This window comes from Clarias gariepinus, chromosome 3, assembly GCF_024256425.1.
Source record: "Clarias gariepinus isolate MV-2021 ecotype Netherlands chromosome 3, CGAR_prim_01v2, whole genome shotgun sequence".
In the NCBI taxonomy this organism is placed as follows: Eukaryota; Metazoa; Chordata; class Actinopteri; order Siluriformes; family Clariidae; genus Clarias; species Clarias gariepinus.
The window spans coordinates 41,241,304-41,264,970 of NC_071102.1; the positions used below are offsets into that span (position 1 = coordinate 41,241,304).

The 23,667-nt window shown below is 37.5% G+C and overlaps 2 protein-coding genes and 1 long non-coding RNA gene across 3 annotated transcripts; 1 reads left to right on the top strand and 2 right to left on the bottom strand.

The window, feature by feature from the left end:
• Positions 1-1,379: 1,379 nt before the first annotated feature.
• Positions 1,380-9,831, top strand: LOC128518557 (sialoadhesin-like). The gene is made up of 14 exons (XM_053491717.1): positions 1,380-1,432; positions 2,164-2,250; positions 2,484-2,589; positions 2,824-3,156; positions 3,232-3,444; positions 3,611-3,949; positions 4,029-4,244; positions 6,017-6,286; positions 7,619-7,882; positions 7,958-8,203; positions 8,326-8,407; positions 8,501-8,549; positions 9,289-9,521; positions 9,605-9,831. Exons 2-14 carry the CDS (start codon positions 2,167-2,169, stop codon positions 9,639-9,641), a joined length of 2,472 nt encoding a protein of 823 aa, XP_053347692.1. The 5' UTR covers positions 1,380-1,432; positions 2,164-2,166; the 3' UTR covers positions 9,642-9,831.
• Positions 9,832-15,013: 5,182 nt separating this feature from the next.
• On the bottom strand, positions 15,014-16,327 carry LOC128518550 (uncharacterized). Its single transcript, XM_053491706.1, has 4 exons — positions 16,027-16,327; positions 15,764-15,890; positions 15,586-15,652; positions 15,014-15,506 (listed from the first exon to the last, which is right to left on the bottom strand). The coding sequence occupies exons 1-4, from the start codon at positions 16,310-16,312 to the stop codon at positions 15,342-15,344; spliced, it is 645 nt and encodes a 214-aa protein (XP_053347681.1). The 5' UTR covers positions 16,313-16,327; the 3' UTR covers positions 15,014-15,341.
• Positions 16,328-17,465: 1,138 nt separating this feature from the next.
• LOC128518560 (uncharacterized) lies at positions 17,466-21,601 on the bottom strand. The gene is made up of 3 exons (XR_008357745.1): positions 21,484-21,601; positions 18,694-18,760; positions 17,466-17,813 (listed from the first exon to the last, which is right to left on the bottom strand). It is a non-coding gene; the product is annotated as an uncharacterized LOC128518560 (long non-coding RNA).
• Positions 21,602-23,667: the final 2,066 nt, after the last annotated feature.

Here is a 23,667-nt window from a genome sequence, read left to right on the forward strand (position 1 = left end):
ACCAAATAAAGCTTAGAAAGACTTCAGTTGACAAACCCAATTAAGAAAATATGGCATCCATGTCTGCCATCAAAACAACAGGTACCTTCCTGAACCTAGTTATAACACCAATCACTGAGCTGGTAAGATCTGGTCCTTGCAACAGTGGCATATTTAGGGATTTACCCTGGGATGAGGCAAAACTGTCAAAGCTCTGAACTTGAGTCAGAGTTCAGAGTCAGAACTTTCTTGGATGGTACATGCCATGGTGTGAAATGCACCAAATTTTGCAATAGAATAGCAGATGTTTTTGGAGCCACCTTTTTTAGCATAACCACAAGAAATTATGTCTTCAATAAAAGCAGTATAGTCTGCATAAAAACAGGCCTTTTTTATTTTTACACTCATGGCATGTTGCTCTGTTGGTTTGCAATTTTCAGGCATACTCACCTCGCATGTTTTTACAGGCAAGGCAATGCTGTAGTGACTCTCCAGAAGCTTCCAGAGTTCTTTCCATGAACTGTTAATCTTCCTTGAATGGACCCAACTGACTGCACTCAAGGAAATCAATTCAAAACTGCTTTTTCCATAACTCATCCAATCCCACAATTGAGATTCAATGTGTAGTAACTTTAGATTGTTCGAAGTTGTCTCCACCATTACAAAGTAACCCATTAACAGTCAAACTCAGGAAAGTTTTGAGCTGTGCTTTTATAGGTGCGAGACAAATTAACAATGCATACAACCCCACAACACAAAATCTTAGTACACATTCTGGCATTGTGCCTAATTAAAACAATTATATTAAAATAGTTTATTATTGTTGGCAGTGTTAGCTCAGTTGGTTAAGGCTGCGGGTTACTGGGTTACTGATTGGAAGGTCGGGGGTTCGAACCCCAGCATCGCCAAGTTGCCACTGTTGAGCCCTTGAGCAAGGCCCTTAACCCTATCTGCTCCAGGGGCGCTGTAAGCTGGCTGACCCTGCGCTCTGACGCTGTTTCCTAATTGGGATATGCGAAAATTGAACAATTTCCCTTTGGGATTAATAAAGTTCTAATATATATATATAATATAACCATAGGTTTCATAAAACAAACACATTCAAGCAGAGGCACTGCTTGTCAACAGGAAAGGCAGACAACTGCTTGGGTCCCCAGTTCAGTAGGGGCCCCAAGGGCTGACAAATTTTACACTACAGCAGACCACAAGCCAGAACAAATAACCAGAAGTTGAATGAATTTACAATATTACACCTCTTCAAACTAATAACAGTGAGCCAGTCAGAGTTTAATACTGTAACGCGCTGCTCACAAGCTCGTGCAAGTTTTTCGCACTGTTTGCATTTTCGCAACGGCCAAGAGAACAGTTGACATACAGTATTTTAAAAAGAAGAGAACCGAAAGTATGATACATAAACACAAATTCTCTCAGCAGAGACGCAATGAAAATTAAGGTAAATCAGTTATTTGTATAATTTCATTCTCAATTTAACAAAGAGGCTTTGTTTTTCTGGCCTTACCTACAGGCTGCAAAAGGGTCATGCCATAATAGTAAGTTGATGATTTGTGCGTGTGTGTGTGTGTGAGAGAGAGAGACTGGAGACTTTTGTATGACTGGTGCACAATCATGTAAAAAAAAAAAAAAAACTACAATACTATTAAATTATTTCATTACTGATGTTTATGTAGATCTTTATTCTACTCTTAAAATTCTACACAGGTGAAAGTCATGAAAAGGATCAAATGACAGTTTTTACGATTGCATGTTTAAATGCATGTGTTTTGTTTTGATGGTTCCAAGTTGATTTAATTAAGCTTATATTTTGTTAATAAACAAATTATACAATAAAATTATACAGTAACATATTATTGTATATGGTTAGTTATAGGTTTATATCAAATATCTAATACAAATAAACTTATATTAACATAAATTATGTCCTTGTTGTAACCAATTAACACCAAAACTGACAAAACCTTAGAGTCTGTTTTTCCTGTTCATTTAAATACAATTGCTTTTATCAGTTTGATCTTATGATCTACAGTAGTTTTACATTTATATGCTTGGATTATAACATGTTTTATCTGTAAATTATTTTAGATTTAAATGTATGCAAAAGGATTTCATGTAAGAAAAAGTCACTCATTTGATTCATTATGAAACAATTTTTTTTATGTTTATAAGTAAATGAGGAAGGAAACTAGTGAGTCTGCTTCAAGCTTTCCATTTAAGTGCAAACAACATAAGAGACAAGAGCTCGCTGTGGGAAAGGTAAGCATTTTATCCTTTTCACCTTATACAACGTACAGTAATCTAAAATAATGTATAGGATTGTAAGTAATGTATTAATATTAAATAGTACATTATTACAATTAATTACAAAAACTGTAAAAAAAAAAAAAAAAAATAGGGTACAATGTCATCATTTTGACTTAATTTAAAAATCTTTAACAAGCTTTTTTTTTTTTTTTTTTTTTTTTTGGGCTGTATGGCTACAACTCCAGGATTACAGCTCTAAGATTGTGGTAGTTAAGGAGTTAAGGTGTGATGCAACCATGCTGATTAGAACAAGAGTTTCTTCAGCAGCCGCCATGCTCCTGTTGCTGGCAGGTAAATCTTCCTCTGTATTTCTGTAAAGCTTTAACGTGTGTCTATGATGAGAAACGTTATAAAATATAGCTAATCTGAATTGAAAAACCAAAAGTGAAACACAGTCTTGAGTAAGGAGTGAGCCAAATTTTTAGAAGACACTTGATTACAAATGCTTACAGTTTATGGAATTAATTTGTGAACTCATTATAAATAAATGAGATTATTCTCACTTTGTCTGTGTGTGTGTTCCAGGAGTTCAGGCTCAGCACCGTGTAACTCTCTCCTCTAAGAGTCTCTGTGCTGTTACTGGATCTACAATACAAATCCCCTGTACATTTACAAAACCTTACTACAGTGTCACACAGAGAGAGTGGTATCGAGTCCAGAGCTCTGAAGGAGAACCACAAGACCTGAGCACAGATCCACAATACTCAGGACGAGTGTCTGTAAACATGTGGGGATCTGACTGTGAGCTGACAGTGTGGAATGTGAGAGTGAGTGACTCTGGAGTTTATAACTTTAGATTTAAAACACAGAGAAATGACTGGATATCAGCCTCATCTGGAGTTAATCTGACTGTTACAGGTAATAATACATATATATGCCACACTTATATGTTTAAATATATGAACAAACCTCACCTTGTTTATGTTTTTCCAGATCTGAAGGTTATAGTATCAGACTCAGTTTGGGGAAAGAAACTGAGCTGCATCACCACCTGCACTCGGTCTAACAAAGTTTACTGGTACGAGAACGAACAGCGTGTTCGTAACCAGAACAAAAATTACCTCTTTGTCTATGTCTATGGATGGGAAAGAGACAGCTACTCCTGTGGTGTAACAGAAGATGAGAATTTTCGCTCAACTGCTGTTTGTAAGAACGCACTTTACACTTCACTCACTCTGACATCATCTCACTGCCAGCTTCTGTTGGATAACAATAAACTCACATGCAGTGATTCATGACTGAGTGATGCTGAGGTTACTGGAGTTTAGTTTTAGTTCACATTTGAGAAATTTCTGTTCCTTGTATGCTTCAGGTGCTGGGTGTTGGAGTGTGACTTACTCCACCCAGACTATCTGCTCTCTGATTGGCTCATCAGTGGACATGCACAGTTATTACACCTTCCCTCATTATCAAAAGGTCACAAACGTGTTGTGGTTCATTAAAGATCAGGCTGATGGTGAGCCTGTGGATATAACAGAGGAAGAGGAGTATCAGGGCCGAGTGCAGTACACACGGAGCTCCCAGAATAACTGTGGTCTGAAAATCACTAACCTGACAGAGAGAGACGCTCAGACATACAAATTCAGATTCTACACTGATGATCCTAAAGGCAGATACACTGGAGAACCTGGAGTCTCTCTGTCTGTCACAGGTAATGTAGAACACGTTATATTATCTATCAGAATGTTATACATTTCAACAGAAAACCAAACCATGCGTTCTTTTTGCAGATTTGAAAGTTATAGTATCAGACGGGAGCAACTGGGGAAAAAAGCTGAGATGTAGCACCACCTGCAATCTACTCAACAACCACCATTATATCTGGTACAAGAACGGACAGCATTTTACTAAGCAGAACAGAAATGATCTGTATATCAGTAGTGGGGACGCAGGCAGCTACTCCTGTGCTGTAGGAGGACATGAGGATCTTCGCTCTCCTGCTGTCTGTAAGAACTCACTTTACACTTCACTCACTCCGTCATCATCTCACTGCCAGCTTCTGTTAGACTACAGTTAAGTTATATTTATTGCTCTGATAATAAGCATTAAAGTGATAATTTGGTAAATTTTAAATCTTGCCTATCAGACAATATTTTTTCTCTTACAGTACTTATTATATAACGTTTAAAATACAGGTAAAATCCGTATAAAATATGTTAATAAAATGAATTTGTTAGTGAAGAAAATCATCTTACATAAAAGGTTCTGAGTACATATATTAGACAGTATACTTTATATTATAGAATAATGAACAATTCTATAGTCCTGCAGAACCACTGCCCTGCTTGGTGTAGGCCATGTCCACACGTACAGTAGCCGAGTATTTTTAAAAACTGAGATTTTTCTACTTGTTTTTTTTTTTTTATAATTCTGTCTCCATAACCTACGTTTTAGAAATATCTTTGTGAACATGAAAACACAAAAAGCCCTGTTAAGTGCTGCTGTTAGGAGCTTCCTAATCAACAGGGGGCCAGTCAGAATCCTAAACAAAATGTCATGTGTCGTCGGTTTTGTGTGTAGCAGCAGTGAGCTTCGTAGTACGTTCAGGCACCTCTGTTTGTTAATGTAATGTGTGAGTAACTGCATGTGTATGTACAGTACACGCTTGTAAAAAAGTCCAGTAAGGACCATTAACACAGTCACTAGTTTATTGTACACAAGTCCACTATTGCACAAATATCCTCATAAACAAAGCTGATGTCAAATCTAGGACACTTGCACACAGACATTGACATCATCGGCAGACAAGGTGATGTTACAAAATCTCTGTTTGATATATTGACATATCCATTTTGCTTAAACGAAACCATGCATATACAGTAGTGTCAGAGTTTACAGCAACTATACTACTAATGCACTCTGCCCAGTCAAGACCCATTCCTGTCCACAAAGGCTGGAAACAACATCCGAATTCCTCGATCCACTCCAGTGAGTACAGCTGCCCTAGTTACTCATCATAGTTTCACTACCACCACACCATGCATATGATTGAACCAAAGACTCAAGCAATACATCACAGAAGCATTACAATCAGTTTTTTCCTTTGTGAGGAAAAAAAAGGCGTTGGGCTCAGACCAAACAAACTCACGGTCAATGGTTTGCACGCATCCAATCATCCTAGAACAATTTTAAGAAGCCAATATTTTCACCAAGCTGGATCAGGTCATATAATCTCTATAAATTCTGCCATACAAACTACTGTAGGTGACTGGGTATGGCTCTCAATGAAAGACTAATAAAGGGATGCCAAAAGCTGACACAAGTTTATTGATTCTTTAAAGTTATCCAAAGAATCAATGAGTAGCATATAAATTGGACATGCCACACTACATGGCACCCTCATTTTATGTTTTACCTAAAACCAGTTAAACCAGGCCATCTTGCAGGGACTCAGCCTATAGAAGCTACACTGAACTTATCAATACAATATCAAGGTAAACTTCAGTATCTGAGGGACTGGGAGGGGTATGGACCAGAGGATATACAGTACAGTACAGTACTAATACACTGGATCCACGAATGTGGCAAGACGTTCATGCTTACCATCCAAATTGCCCTGAAACTCTAATTTCTGCAGGACATCCTCTTTTTGTAACTTTTATAAGGATCTTAGTCTCAATCTTCGCAATGATAAGATCTCAAACAATGAGAACAAATTTTACTGTGATTGAATTATAAAAAGCAATTGATATGCAATAATTTATCATTTCACATTCAGATTCCCCTAAAAACACCAGAGCAGTGCTTCTTCCCTCTGGAGACACAGTGGAGGGGGATTCAGTGACTCTGAGCTGTAGCAGTGATGCAAACCCTCCTGTTCTCACCTACACCTGGTTTAAGCAGAGAGCAGCTGGAGACACACTGCTGACAACAGGCCAAACGTTCAGCATCAGCAACATCAGCTCCCAGCACAGCGGACTGTACTACTGCACTGTTCACAACCAGCTGGGACAGCACAACTCCACACCAACACTCCTGGATGCGTTATGTAAGTGCCAGGTCTTAATCCATTTCCTCCATTCATATATACAGTATATGCTTCCAGTTTAGGTTTGGTAGTTTAGTATGATTGATTTTGGCATTTATAGTGTATAGTATAGAGTCCGTTCTTCTTGATGAAGCATAGACACATGAAAACTGGTTATTGATTTTGCTTGCAGCAAATTTTTCATGCTCCCTTCAAGCGACATGGTACTACAGTAGTTCAGGCACTGCAGCAATTTGGCAGTCATTTAGTACCCCCACTAAAGCCCACAATATAATAATTGTTGAGATGACATATGTAAGATTTAAAGCCAAAACCATCTTTGTACAGGTATACTCCATGCTGTTTCATAATGGTGTATTAACGCTTCAGTGGCACAGTGGCACTACTAAAATTGTATGCCAATTGCCAAAGTAGAAAGAAATTCCACTTTTTTGAGTCATCCATGTTGAAATTTCTTGGCTTCGGCACATCTCCCTTGGAACAACGCAGGGTTGGTCATGTAGAATGTTTGCCATGGTATAATATGCGCAACACAGATAAATAAGGCACAGTGTCTTTAATATTATTGCTTTAAAATTGTTCTATCTGGGCCTCTGAGTGGCAAAGTGCTAAAGTGCTCGCCCTATCATCTGGAGATCACTGGTTTAATGTTGTAGCCTCTCGCAACCCAGGGCCTGGAGAGTGCTGATTGGCCGAGCTCTCTCAGCGGGGTGGGATGGAAGGCACATACTGTAGTACTCTCACATTAATCACGGCTCTACAGACAATCATGGCCATCTGTGAGCTCACGCAAGCAAAATGAGTGAATATTTCCTTGCAATCAGAATATTTTTGGCCCAGAACTTGTATTATTGATGGGAGAGTTGAACCACTCAAGTTTTTGAGGTGGCCAATTCATATGTAAAAGGTACTCTTTGTGCCTCCCAAAACTCTTTCACAATTTGAACCCGATTAATTAAAGCACTGTCATCCTGGAATGCGCCCATGCATCATTCAGGGTGTTCAAGTAGTCAGCTGTCTTCATTTTATTGCCTTGATAAGCATAGACTTGACCAACTCCAGCCTGAAGCAACCCAGATCATAACCCTGTCTCCAAAGTCTTGTAGAGCGGGCATTTCCCTTCTTACCCTGCCATACCTATTGCTCTGGAATAGGGTGAATCTGAACACATCAAACCACATTAGCATTGTCCATTACACTTAGTCAGTAACCTACTGAATATGGACAAGGAAGTATTTATCAATAGAGACTTCAAAGCACTTGTTTCATTATGGATATTGCTGTCTGGTAAATGCCATAAATGTAAATGTAAATAATAATGTCTGTTTTCAGATTCCCCTAAAGACACCAGAGCAGTGCTTCTTCCCTCTGGAGACACAGTGGAGGGGGATTCAGTGACTCTAAGCTGTAGCAGTGATGCAAACCCTCCTGTTCTTAATCACACCTGGTTCAGAGCAGCTGCAGACACACTGCTGACAACAGGCCAGAATTACAGCATCAGCAACATCAGCTCCCAGCACAGCGGACTGTACTACTGCACCGCTCACAATCATCTGGGACAGCAGAACTCTACATCCATATACCTGGATGTTTTATGTAGGTACCAGTTTTTAGAAATGTAAATATACATGTAATACATAGAATAACTAATCAAGTGTCTCATCTGATCAGACCCTCCCCGAAATCCGTCTATGGCTGTCATTCCATCCGTGTCTGGAGACTTTGTCATGCTGTTGTGCTCAAGTGACTCAAACCCTACCAGCTTTTACACCTGGTACAGGAAAACAGAGAGAGATGTGGTACTAATTGGAAATGGCACCAATTTAACGTTATCCTCAGAAGAAGCTGGCTTTCATTACTGTATGGCAAGAAATAGGTTTGGATCAGCCAGGTCCTCAGAATGGCCATATACATCAGGTACTTGCTTCTCACAAGCATGCCATGTTTGCATTTGATGAGATCATGCATTTCCTCCTCTTTATCTCTATTGCAAAACATATGTGTCTCTTAAGCATGTCGATTGTTCCTCACTGTTACAGATAACAGAGCTTTGAAATGTGCAATTTCTGGAGTCACTGTTGCTTTGGTTCTGATATTGCTTGCTGTGTATCTGTGGAAACGGTAAGGTACTGAAGTCACATTTACAATATTGCACATCATCTGAAAGGTTTTGTGGTCAAAGATTTACTAATGTCATCGGACATATTTCAACAGGAGAGGACTACCAGCCTCCCGCAGCAGAAATGGTGGAAAGAGCAGCATTGTGAGTTTTGGCAAGGCTAGTAACACAGAAATGAGATCTCTGTGATGAAATTCATGTCTCTCCCCACTTAGGAGAGGCATTCTGTTTTCATCTCGCTTCTTAATTACATGCAGTCTAAAACACCAGAGTTCTCAAATTGCATCTTGAACAGAGCTCATGGCCATGGGGTAAAGGGTTACCTGGATAAAGTGCATCTTCTATCTCATCCCTATTAGATACCAACACCGCCTTACACAAAACGTTCCCCATGTCCACTGCTTTTAGTTCTATTGATGCTTTTGGTGGCAGCCCATTTAGCTCTCAATATCTTTAAATCGACTCTGTAGTACTCTGTAGCATTATTCGCAAAATGAAGACTTCTTCAGAAGACTTCCCAGGTCTTAGTGTCCACCAGTGTCTCCTGGAGGAGACATAGAGCGAGGGCATAATTTTCAAACACATTAATTAATTCTGACTATTTCTCAGGTACAGGTACTGGACTGAAAATGAGAAACAAAATCTTGCCAAAAATGATAGCTGAAAAAACCTTCAAAAAGCCCGGAGAAGTCCATGAGACTTTATTGAAATACAGCACTTTAAAATACAAGAATATTTTTTGACACAGTACTGTACATATTAGGTGGCATGTACTGTAAATAGCATATTCATAACATTATACCATTTCTGCTAATATTTACCCAATTCCAATGTGTTGGTTTTTTTTTAAACCCAATCTCTTTCTCTCTCCCTGTCTCTCAAGAATAACTCTACCCCTATATATGATAACATCTCCGGCATGGCCATGTCCCCTGTACGCTCTCATGCAGCCTCCTCAGAAGAACAAGACAACGTTCAGTACACAACGGCTTTTTTTAAATGTTCTCATGCAAAGGAAGTGCCTCTCTACTCAACTGCTCAGCTGCCTATGGTCATTAAGGAGACAGAGGACGTAGAATATGCCACTGTGAACATTCCCAAACCAAGGGCTGTTGGGTAGGTGATGCAAATCTAATTCTATTCATTATAAAAGAGTTTGTTTGATGATTAATGTGTGCAATACTTTCAATTATTTACAGACAGGATGACATCTACAGAAATTTCGAGGTCTCATGATCAAGCAAATGGCAGCTTTTTTCTTAGAAAGGCAGAAGTGGTCCTTTAGAAATAATGTTTAAGACTTCTATTAAGTTTTATATGAAAGCCTTCAATAGTCTATTTATTTCTTTTGATATTTTTTTTTTTATTTCAACCAAAATGACGCCAAAATAAAGTCAACATGTACTGTATAATTTAATAAAGACACTTAAAAAAAAACTATTTGTATGATTGTTACCTATGTACTTGTTGTTTAATTTCTACTGAGAATTTCAATGCTTGGTTGACTGTCATAGTGCTCTGGTTGATTTAAAGGTTATATTGTAATGCACTTCATCACAAGAACATCTCCTAATGGCCTAAAGTTCAATTTAATTAAATTTTTATTGTATTATTAGCACTTTTAATAGTGGTCAATGTCATAAAGCAGATTTACAGAATCAAAAGAAAATTAAGGAAACGTGTATGTGAGAAAATATGTATGAATTAAAATGATCATACTGTTCCTGATGAGCAAATGGAGGGCGAAGGTGGCAAGGAAAAAACTCCCTGAGTTGGCAATAGGAAGAAACCTGGAGAGGAACCAGACTTAACAGGAACCCCATTCTCATTTGGGTGATAATGGATAGCAGGAATTGTTTTGCAGTCATACTGAGTGTTAGGAGGCTGGAAGTTCAATATACCAGATGATGTGTTCGATAGTCCAGTTTGTTATTGCAGGCTCAGGCACAAAACTTAAAATTCCAATCTTGAACTGAGCGACAGCTATCACAAATCTTCAAAGAACAGCTGTCGGAATCGGCCGAGGCCAGGACCATCTTCATGGTAACTTTATGAAACTACCCCCGGGCACCACACACTGCTCATGCAGACCACACAGGGATTTCAACCAAAACTGGGGCATCATGATGAGTCAGACAGGTCTGGAGGGCATAGGGGGCCGAAATCACTGCCAGCTTAGAAGCGCCAGTTGTAGCTTGGCAGAGAGAAGCAGGGAGAAAGTGGAAGAAGAGAAGGGAGATAACAGTTTGGTATGGTAACAGTCACATAGTATTTAAAGTGTATGTATATTTAGTGCAACGTGCAAGCAGTCAATCCAGCAGGACAAACTATGGCAGCATAACTAAAAGGATAAACCAGAAGGAAACACAGACATGAGGGCTTCCTGGGATGTAAAGCAACCAGTCACTTCACCCTCAACAAACCTGAATGATCAATGAGAGTGGGGAGGACAGCATCTTAGCATACCAGGTAATCATAATACTCTACGTCTATGAGTACACCAGACCAGCTCCTTTACCTAAGGCAAATCTATTCACAAAAATGCTTGGCTAAATATATAGGTTTTTAGCCTAGACTTAAACACTGAGACTGTGTTTCCCAAACCTTAATTGGAAGACTATTCCATAACTTTGTGGCTTTGTAAGAAAAAGTGTAAGATCATAAGACACTAGCAGTTCACTCAGGTACTGCGGCACGAGACCATTTAATGCTTTATACGTCTAAAGAAGTACAGTGAGTGGAACCTTGAATTATGAGCATAATTCGTTCCGGAAGCGGGCTCGTATTTCAAAACACTCGTAAACCAAATTTAATTTTCCCATAAGAAATAATGGAAACTTAAACTATTTGTTCCACAGCCCCAAAAAAATTAATACATAAAAATAATTAACACAAAATATAAAGTAAAAATAAAACAAATTAACCTGCAGTTTACCTTAAAAAAAAAGTAAAAAATAAATCCAGATAGATAAGTTCTTCCGTTTGTTTACGCCGGCGCTGTGTGTGTGCGTTTTTCAAGTCAAAATGTATTCAAAATCTTTGCTCGTCTTTCGGGAACACTTGCTAATCGTGTTACTCAAAATCCAAGGTTTCACTGTATTATAAAATCAAGGCAAAATTTCACATGGTGCGAATGCAGTGTGGATAAGATACGGGTGATCTTCTGATTCTAGTGAGGACTCTTGCTGCTGCATTCTGCTCTAACTGGAGCTTGTTAGCTTGTTTTTGCACCTAGTTTAACAACCAGACAGTAAGGCATTACAATAGTCCAAAAAAATATTCCTTATCTTGGCAATATTTCTGAGGTGAATGCAATTATGGTAATATTATCTACATGGGCTTCAAATAAAAGATTGAAATCTATAATCTCAACAAGGTCTTTTATTGTCGCATCTGATGGAACAGAAGGGGCATCTAAAGTACGTGTGATCAAAAAGCTTGCTTCTAGCTGCATGTGGTCCTAGTACCAGTACTTCGTTCTTGTCAGGATTAAGCAGAAGGAAGTTAATTAGTATTCAGTCTCTTTACTATTTTTTTTTTTCTCACCTGGCTTTGCTAAAACATTTAACTGTGTGTCATCAGCATAACAGTGGAATTTAATACCATGCTTACAAATTATGTTGCCCAGAGAAAGCATGTAAAGAGAAAGTAGCAGTGGAAATCTGTGATCAATATTCCCCTCTAGTTGCCATTTCACAAAGACAAATAAAATAGACAATAATCATATCACTTGAGTATATCTCTCTTTAAAAAAAAATCTAACAATGCCTTTTTATAAAATGATTTTGAAACTCATAATCTATTTTAGTCCTGGGTCGTGGGCAGCCCACGGTGATAGCTGTTTCAGTGGGAACAAAGAACTACTATTAACCGTTTAACTGAGATTATTGCTGATTTTTGACGTCTTTAGCAGGAAAGACCACTGAATCAGAAGGTGTGTCCAAATTTTTGACTGAGAGTGTACATCTCAACGTCAGGTCTCAGTACAGTCCCAGTGCCTCATCTTGGATATGATTTGTTTTTTATGCTACAATGTAGCTATGCTTCCAAAACTTGAAGCAAAAATCCACAAGGGGGCGTGAGAGTTCAGTTTCTCTATCTGTATGGCCCTATAATAGCCAACGAATTTAAACCAATTTACTTTCATGTCAAGCAAGTTTGGCGGTTGTTATGTGAATATATGGTTACTGTTGATAGGTCAGTTACAGATTCGTTGTGCAGGAGATCTTAGGGTTGTATTGTACAAATTTAAGTAGAAGTTTAGCCACTGTTAGGTTAAGAACGTTAACAGTAAAGACAAAAAACATTTTGTCCAGTGGCAGAATCTTCTTTATTTAAGGGTTAAGTCTCGGTAAGTGATACTTCAAGCAATATTGCTTAATATAAATTTTACAAATTAAATTTAGATAGCCATTCTGCATCTCAACTTACTTTAAAGTTCTAGACTACAATTCCCATTCACTCATCACATGACCGCCAAAAAAAAGTGCACGTCCTCCCTTAAAGATGGCTGATTAGTAATGGCACTCACCTGTTTGCAATCACACACTCTTTAAATAACCCTTTCCAACCTTCTGCATTGGCTGAATCAGGACCAGAAATACACTACTAATAGTTTATCAGGATTAAAATGGAATGAAATAACAAGTATAGCTGAGATAGAGATCAATAATGATTAAAGTCCCATTTCAAATAGTCATTTTTTTAGCTTCAATTTCTACAAACTAACATATTGTATTGTGAGGTGTTACATGAAATGTACAGTTTGCGAGATGTTACAGACGCTCTGCCAAAATATAGCAATTACATCAATCCCTGATTCATACGGAGTCAGCTAAAATAATGTATACACACTTCGGGAAAAGAAAAATAGTATGATGTATATTTTATTAATATATTAATAATATTATCAGATATATCAATATATAACATATAGCAATACATTTAGTATTTAAATATTTGTTTCATTTTTTTAAGTGTGTATACAGTATAATTTTTTTTAGCTGACTTTGTATATGTTAACAGCTTCACACCTGCTTTCTCATTATTTTATTTAAAACAAAACAAATTTCCCAAATAAAAATTAAAAACTCGATCCCTAAGAGTTATACAAATCAGCACGGTAATAGTGCCCTCTGCTGTCCGTCAAGCAAATTGCAGTTCTAATTGAAACAATCAGCCTTCACCTTTAATCTGCTTAAAGATTGAAAATGTAAAAAAATAAGTTTCCTGTTAAGATAAAGGACAGAGATAAATATTGCAGTACATTTTGAGGGCAAAACTTATATCCAGACCAAGAACAAGATCTGGACAGGAATAACCCATTTACATAATTTATTACAGGTCTGTACTATATAGTGTTAAACTGCTGTAAATTGTATACAGTGCATTTGTGGACACAAATAGTAAAGTGTAGAGATGAAAAAGATGATTTTTTTTATTTAAATAACAGTAATGCTAAGACATTGATATGTGCGTATGTACAGTATGAATTAGCTTAAATGCTAAACATAGACTTATATACAGTGTTTGGCAAAGTATTCATACCCCTTAACCTTTTCCAGATTTACACATTACAACCACAAACTTAACCGTATTTTATTGGGATTTTATGTGACAGATTAACTTAAAGTGGCACATAATCGCGAAGTGAAAAAAAGATAAATTGTTTTACTTTTTTTTTTTACAAATAAATAATAAATAAAAATGATTCAATACTTTGTAGAACCTTTCACTGCAATTTCTCTACCAGATTTGCTAATTATATACTGTATTTGCCTATTCTTCTTTATAAAATAGCCCAAGCTCAGTCGGTTTTGATCTAGAAGAAGAATAGGAAATTCTCAAAGTGGCTTTTTTGGATTTAGATGCCAAAGTGCATCAAAAATATCAAATCTCCCCAAACTGTTACACCACCCGCAGCCTGAACCTTTGATACAAGGCAGGATGAATTCATGCTTTCAGGGTCAAATTCTGACGCTTTACAATATCGCAACAGAAATTAAGACTCATCAGACTACCTTTTTCCGATCATCTATTGTGCAAATTTTGGTGCGTCCTTATAAACTGTGGCCTCAGTTTCCTGTTCTTAGCTGACATGAGCAACACTTGTGGTATTAAACGCTTGTGGTATTAAACACTTGTGGTATTAAACACTTGTGGTATTAAACACTTGTGGTATTAAACACTTGCGGTATTAAACACTTGCGGTATTCTGCTGCTGTAGAACATCTGCTTCATGGTTGAGTTACTGCTGCCTTTCTATCAACTCAAACCTGTCTGGTCTTTCTTCTTTAACCTCCGATATCAACAAGGCATTTTCACCATTCACTGTAAACCCTAGAGATGTTTGTGTGGCACCAACAACCCTGCCATGGCCAAAGTCAATTCATTTACCTTCCTGCCCCATTCTGATGCTGAGGTTAAACTTCAACACGGCATCTTGATCATGTCTACAGATCTAAATGCATTGAGCTGCTGCTGCCATATGATTGGCTGATTGGATATTTACGTTAGAGTACAGTTAAACAGGTGTACCTAATGAAGTGGCCGGTGAGTGTATATTAGATCAATAGACAGACAGACGGACAAACTGATGGCCACACATATTTATTCAACAAAATAGTATTTCTAAAATCTACATATTTTATTCAACAGCTTCCACAAAAAGTATACACTCTTTTCTTCAGGTCAATAGTCACTTATTTATTTTAATATCTCCTGGGAAAAACTGGACACATTCGGCAGTGATGGTCTGTCTCTGATATTTTGTCCATTTTCTTGGAGCACCTACACCGCAGGTGCAATTACGTACAATAAATGACACATATTCGAGCAACACGTGTGCTCATTCTTCCATTCTCACCAGATATGGCAGTTCTTCACATTTTAGTCCAGTCAACATGAGCACAGCAATCCGGATGTAAATCCCGCTGACTAGGTGGCAGCCGTGGGTCTTTTGATGTTCACCTCGGCGTATTGGACACACTCATCCTCTGCGGCGCTCCGAGGGAATCTGCCACCAGGAGACAGGGACGAGCCCTGAGAGCTGGATAGGAAGTGGATGCTGGAGTAATGAACGTCATCCTGATGTGAGAGAGACTAAGAGAGAAGGCGAATTAGAGACAAAAATATATAAATTAGTTAGTTTACAAAAAAAAAAAAGTTACAATTTTCTTACCTGTTCACTCTGGGGCTTGGGATCAACAGGGGTGCTGGGGCTTTTAACAGGTCGGAACTTTTTCCGACTAAAAAATAATAAAATGTTTTTTTTTTTTTTATAAATAAAAAATTAATGATGATAAATAAATTACGAAAAGAGAGATATACATGATTGTGTCATCTAACGCTTTACCTACCACATCCACAGAGCTCCAGCGATGATTATCAGAGACAGACAGACTAGTACTCCTACTGCGATAATAACGTGATGATTCTCATCTGGTCCTAAAGGTTGACCTGCCACTACTTCTCCTTCTCCTAGAACTGACACATTTATTTATTATGTTAACACCCCGGCTGGGAGCTCATGAACATGATAGATAGGAGTTTTCATCTACTCGGCTTTCATAACCTGAACTAACACGACCTACATTAGTCATGTCAAATTGCCTTAGCTCACGTGTAACAGGTTGTTCAGGAGAGCGAAGATCCTCACGTCCTCTCACGGCACAGGAGTAGTTTCCTACATCTTTATTGTTGATCAGGTAGAGCTTGTTGTGTTTGGTGATTTTGTCAGTAACACGCTGTCCGTTCTTGTACCAGATGTAAGTGGGGTTGTTAGACAGAGTGCAGGAGGTGATGCAGCTCAGCGTTACTGGAATCTGTCCTTCTGATGCCCCTGTAGAGTCACTCACTCTTACCTGTAACTCTGAATGTGCAAAGAAAGAAGAAACATGATTAAACATTAGATTTACACTGATACAGTGAGAGCAGAACTAGAGACAGTTCAGTGTAGGACAAACCTGTAACATTCAACACCACTCCAGGTCTACCAGAGAATCCTTTTCTATCATTAGTGATTGATCTAAGACGATATTCTCCAGAGTCCTTCTTTGTCACCTGGATCATTTTTAAAGTGCTGTCTCTGTCCTTGTTCACATATTCAACTCGATTCAAAAACTGTGTTTCCTGCCTCAGGTCCAGGAAGTCCTTTCGTGACTGAATAGAATGCCAGAATACATTATTAACACTCCGATCACTGGGATGTGAGTAACTTCCAGCAAACTCCACCGAAGATCCTTCCAAAACACAGACTCTTATGTTTGTGTAGGTCACAGCCCAACAGTTTCCACCAACACCTGAAATAGTAACAGATCATTGGAAGATATTACATGAAATAGATTTTAAAACTATTCTGATAACAAGTAAGCTGTGAATCCTAGTTCAACTCGATTTGGTTAGATTTTTGGGCATCGCAATTTTCAGTTCAATTTAATAACTCAAAAGAAGAAGCAGTAATCTCACAAAACATGAGTATTTGCGGAATATGTAAGGGGTTTGTACTTTCTGCAAAAGCTGTATGTTTTAAGGATCTTTCTACAATTTTAGAGCAGTTAATGCTACAAGTTTACATTAATAATGAAGAAAAATTCTGAATCGAATAAGCACCAAAATATTCAATTAAATAAATCAACCATTAAAAGATTGATTACAGACAAATCTTATAATTTCTTCAGTCATAAAGTCAGACCTCCATATACCATAACAGCACTAAACTTTCAGGCCCTTGACTGCAATAGATACTCACACAGTGGACGAGAGAGAATTTCGTTATAGCCGTGAACAGAGCAAGAGTAACTGCCTTTATCTGCATTTCCTACAGGGAAAGTATCCATGTTGTCTGTGTATTCTTTAAGATATTGTCCATCCTTGTACCAGTGGTACCGTTGAGAAGTGGTCGGAAGACAGGATGTGCGACAGGTTAGAGCTTGTGGTCCGTGTGTCATGTGTGTGTCATATGTGACCTGCAGATCTAAATGAAGTTGAAGGTGAATGATTAATCACATACATGTAAAGCAGGACAGATTATTAGAAACTTGCGGGCTGTGTTACCTGTAACTGTTAGATCAACTCCAGTCGAGCTCAGACATTTCTCTTTTTTATCTGTAATGAGCATGAGGCGATATTCCCCTGAGTCTCTCTCTCTCAGGTCTGTAATTGTAAGGGTCGAGGTTAAGTTTGTCAGCTTAACGTAGTTCACACGTCCTGCGTAGTCTGAGTCTAAAGCTAAATCCTCTGGATGCTCCTCATTCCTCCATTTAGCTTTGTCCTGTACGTTGAACCAGAAGCCAGTGGTGATGTTGGTGTTTGAGTAAGAGCATGTGAGATTCACAGATGACGCCTTCAGAGCACAGATTGTCCGTTTACTACATGACACAGGAAAAAGCCGGGTACCTGAGACTGAAACTGAAAGATTTATAACAATGTAATATTAAAAAATGAAATTAATATGTTTATAATTCACACACACTATAACCATATGCATTTAATCTAATATGGTGTGTTTCTGTAGTGACGGAATTTACTAATTTTAGTATTAAATTGATTTTTTTTAAGTTAAATCATTAATCGCATAATTACAAAAGTGTAACTCTTTGCTTCAACCACATTTTTATTTGTTACACATTAGTAATATATTTTCGTTTCCTTGCGTTTTTACACTCTCCAACACAGCAGGTGGCAGTATGTATTTGGGAGCCAACCTTTGCACTCCGAAAAAATAGTTTATGCAACCAATGTATAGATCTAGATTTATTAGGCAGGTATAAATGCATGAGTGCGAATAATAATGAGTTTCATTAAACAAATATTTTTTGCATTAAACTTATGCGGCCACTGCTGAGGGACTTTTTGAAATCACCATTTATACCCATTTTTATTCTATTGTAATGTGACTTACAGTATAAAATGAGACAATATTATATATATATACACACAGTGTTGGGTGTAACGCGCTACAAAGTAATGCGTTAGAGTACTTGGATGTAACGAGTAATCTAACGCGTTAGGTCCGCCATTTAAGTACTCCGTTATTTAGTTATATTTTCAAAAATGTAATCAGTTATTTAGACAATTTATGTAATCCGTGAGCCAGACAGCAGTGGTTCCGTTAGTGTGTGTGTGTGTGTGTGTGTGTGTGTGTGTGTGTAACTGATGTAATGTTACTGATTACTTTTTAATGACTGTAATTTTGTAATGTAATTAGTTACTTTAAAAAGTAACGTCACCCAACACTGTATATATAATAAGTTTTTTGGTTACATACAACAAATATAAGCAACCCTACCTGTAATATGTACTAGCAGGATCAGCAGCAGGATTCTGGCTTCAAAGCTCATTGTTTCAGTAAAAAACTATAAAAAATCATAAATAAATAAATATATAAATATACAGCTCAGAAAAAAATTAGAGACCACTGCAAAATAATCTTGGGCCTGGTTTTTAATAACGCACACTATTCGCGCGCTAAGAAGACTCTTAAGATATATCTTAAGTTAAGTGACAACTTTTCCAAGTGTATTTCTCGAACTGTCCCTTAGGAGTCTTTCTTAAGTTGCTGCCTCTTACGTCCGACGTTACAAGGCGCTGTCTACAGTGACGGTCCTGAATTAGCTGACATCGATTGCTCAGGAATCGATTTTTGACTTCTTTTGCATGACAGCGTTAAGAAAGACGGCACTTTCTATGCAAATTAAACATGGCACTAAATTCTTTTAATAGCGGTCATTTCGACATGGGTTAACTTATTAATAGCATGCCATAATAGACAAATATATAAATGAAATCACTAAACTGTCGCTAATATTTTTATGTAACCTGTAGTGACAGTGAAACGAACCGAGTATACAATCATAGTTGATTGACAGACAGCTGACAACACTCTTCACCAGCTTCAGAAACAATGTGAAGCATGTCAGTGGTTGGGGTTGTATAGCGCACTTATGGAATGAATACGATGAGATGACAGAGTAGAGGTTTAATACCCCTACAGTATCTCATCTACACGGTTTCGCGCGGTGGCCGTAAGTACGGTTCATCATGATTCAGCGCGAGTTTTGGTGCCGTGATTACGTTTCCGTTTTACCACGCAAAAAAAATTAAACATTAAACATGTTCCGCAGGCCTTGCAGATCTTCGCGGAACGTCGGGCGGGCACTCGAGGCGGCTCTATGCGCTTTGACTCACGGTGAGATGCGATCTTAGGCACCGTGAGCTGCCGCGATTGCCCACCGACGTTCCGCTAATGTTCCGCGAAGTTCTGCATGGTCTGCAAGCTTCCACGAGGCCCGCAACAAAAAAATTAAATGTTTAATTTTTACGTGGAAAGATGGAAACGTAATCACAGCGCAAAAACCCTCGGTGAATGATAATGAACCCTACTTACGGGCACTCTGCGAAACCGCGTAGGTAATATAAGGGTATAACACCGCATCTTACAGCGAGTCAAACCGCATAGGTGAGATAGGGGTATTACACATTACACTCACTCAGAAAAATTAATGGATGCGGGGTTTGAAACTCCCAAGTTTATTTTCTCATTTAACTAAATAAAATTTCATAAACTAAAACGTGTCAAAAGAAAAGTCCATCCAGTTGTGGCTAATGGTTAATGATCAATGAAACATATTTAAAACAAAAAGCAGCGAGCAGCTGGACATCGGGACGTAGAGCGTTGGCCTGGCAAGTGGAGGTCTGAGCAGGTCAAGAAGCTCCATAATCTGGTGCCTTGGAAGGCAAAACCTTTTAGCGACCTTAGGGAAAATATGAAAAGGGCTAAAGTTTTGTCTAAAAGAAAAAATGTACATGAACCACAAACTCCTCAGTTTAGCACAACAACACACTGTATCGCTGCCAAATTGTTTGCCACCTGTTTAATACTAATAGAGATCACCAATATTAATGCATTAGTCACATTATGAAATAGGCTAATTAAAAGGCACCCTATTAGTTCTGATATCAAATAAAATAAAATTCATAAACAGGTCTAAAGTTATGGAATAATATTCCATCATAAATATGACTTTGATAACGTGCCATAATGTGCTTCCATACGCCGCTGATTTATTAAGACTGCTGCTCAGTGGCGGCGACTAGCGTCTTGAGAATGAGTAACCTCGAAGGTGTGACTTAGCTAAGAGATACTTAGCGTACGAACGTTTTGGGAAATGCGCCATAACGTTAAGAGACAGGTTAAGGTACAACTTAAGAACTACTTAGCGATAAGAAGCTTTCGAGAAACCGGGTCGTGCTGATTCTTATGTTATTGTTTTTACTTACAGGTGCATGTGTTGGTAATTTGGTTCTTTTTTTTTTGTGTTAATTTAAGGGAAATCTGACAACATTTCTCTTAAATTAAAAATTATTTGTAAACAAATTGTGTTAATGCTTTGGCTAAATCACATTAAGAAATCGGTGTTACAGCTTTCATAGCTTCCACCAGTTTTTCACACTTTATAAACATCATTTATATTACTATCTCAAATAAAATTGTCATATTTGTGCAGTGGAATGTGAAAATCATTCAGACGCTTAAATTCAAAATGCAGCTACAGTAAGTATAAAACAACCATTTTTAGCTTAACTCAATCAGAAGTGCTTTAAGTCTTGTTACAGTGAAAAGCAAAAGAAAATATTGATTCCAGTAGAAAAATAAAATAAAATGTCCTGTCTGATTTTATCAGCTAGACAAATTTAAAGAGAGAGAGAGAGAAAGAGAGAGAGAGAGAGATTAGTCCTCCTGTTTCGACCTTAAACATCATTTAAACTCATCAGCGAGCAAATAATCATCTTTTATTAGATTGTTTAAACAATGTGTATAACTAAATATTTAGTGCGTAAAAACTTGTTACCTTTATGACGAAAAGTAGCGCAGATATTATTATGGCTATTTATGTCTGGCTGTTTATTCAAAATCCTCACATACGGCTAGCCAAATTAAAAATAACACATAACCAACAAGATTTTTATCTGTTGCTAACTTCTGTATTTATTAAACTGACATCTTAGATAACACAATCATTTCAAGGCAAGAGTTTGAAAACAATCTTATATATAATAGAAATATAAAAAGACTTACCTGGACAAATGGACTAAACTTTAGTTTGTTTTGTTGTTGTTGTTGTTGTTGTTGTTGTTGCCCTTACCACCTTTTCAGCCCTTTCATATGATGTTCTAAACTACTAGAAGTGCGCAGTGGCGAGTGTGTGTGTGTGTGTGTGTGTGTGTGTGTGTGTGTTGGTTGGTTGGGTTTCTGTTGAGCCTGTGGAGGATATGAAGTAAGAAGCTGAATGTCATAAGAGAAGTTAGTTCCTTCCAGTTATTTTAAACAAAAAAGAATCTTTGACTATCATCTTTTGTAACACAGTTCAGTAGTGTGACATTTGATTGTGGTCACTCGTCTGACTTTTTTTTTTTCATATATATATATATATATATATATATGCAAGAAGGCTTTGAGTGCAATTCATATGCAATATCATCTTTTGTGTCATCACTCAAAGACAGCACAGTTGAGATCATTTTTGAACAAACAAACTGCTGACAAAAAAGGAAGGATGATATGTAAATGGAGTAAGTATAATAAACCATGATGCTAGCTTAGAAATAAATAAATATATATATATATATGTGTGTGTGTGTGTGTGTGTGTGTGTGTGTGTGTTTTCAAGTCAAACCAGAACTTCTGATTGTGCAGAATAACAAAACACAGTTATGACAGTGAAAACTCCATATATTTCTCTATATAATCACCTGCTGCACTAATGTACTTACCCCGGCGTTCCACAAGTGCTTGCATATCATCAAGATAGAACGTTTTCTCAGTACGCCTGCGCCATGATTGGCCTGCTTCCCGTCTAAAACCATTGGACTATTGTTCTGTAACGTCCCAGCATGTGGCTTGGATGTGACAATAACTCAAGAGTTCCTGTGATGTGTACAGTACGTGATGTTTATAAATGAATGTGTGTACAGTTCTCACAAACAGATGCACCTCTTCCGCAATTTGGCGACAAGTTATTCGTCGTTTTTCAAGGATCAGGTGTTGAATGTTCACAGGAATGATTGCGTTGGGCTCCGAGCCTCCTCAGCCGAGATCGTCGTTCATGGACATACAGCTTTCTTTAAAATATTTGCACTGTTCAAAATGATTGACTGCGAATAAACGTCTCATCATGGTACTGTGCTTAAAGTCTTTTTTGCATATCAATTGGCTTTATACCTTTATGTTTATCACAAGTCCCGGTTTGACTTGAATATCCTTTTAATGTTTCTAAAATTAGCTCAATAGCTCAATAGCTCTCAGTCCTGCATTTCCAGTTAATATTACAGGAAAAGGGGCTGGGTTGGGGGCCGGGGGAGCAGGGTGTGTTTTTATTCTCTTTAAATTCTTAAGCGAAGCACAGAATTGAAACAATAATAAAAGCCAACAACAAAGTAGCGCATGTGTGCACATTACACAAAGAAAAGAATCATCAGTGTTATTGATAGAACAACAAGCCAAGCAACAAGCCATAGATTTTTCTGTGCATGTTAAACCTGCAACCCAAAATAAACATGTCATTTGTTTCCAACACATACAAGTGAACTCAAAAAATTAGAATATCGTGCAAAAGTTTATTTATTTCAGTAATGCAGCTTAAATTTGAAACTAATATATAAGAGAGACTCATTACATGCAAAGCAAAATAGTTCAAGCTGTGATTTGTCATAATTGAGATGATTATGGCTTACAGCTTATAAAAACCCCAAATCCACAATCTCAGAAAATTAGAATATTGTGAAAGGGTTCAATATTTTAGGCTCAAAGAGTCCAACTCTAATCAGCTAATTAAGCCATAACACCGAACACTGAGCTTTTAAATGGTCTCTCAGTCTGGTTCAGTAGGAAGCACAATCATGGGAAAGACTGCTGACCCGACAGTTGTGCAGAAAACCGTCCTGAGTGTTTTGTTTGAAAGTAACCTTCAACCCAGAGTCTTTTTTTGTGGGGGAGTTTTTTTTTTTTTTTTGCATGCAGAAATAAATTTAGTTTTCTCTGTAGCAGTAAATTTTTTTATACATAGCACAGAGGTAAAAACAATATATGCAGCGTTATCTTTATTTTAAATGTCAAAAGGGTTTTGTGGCTCCCAGTGTTTTCTTTTCTGTCAGAAACAGGTCCAAATGTCTCTTTGACTGGTATAGCCAAATCTTATTATATATATATATATATATATATATATATATATATATATATATATATATATATATATATATATAT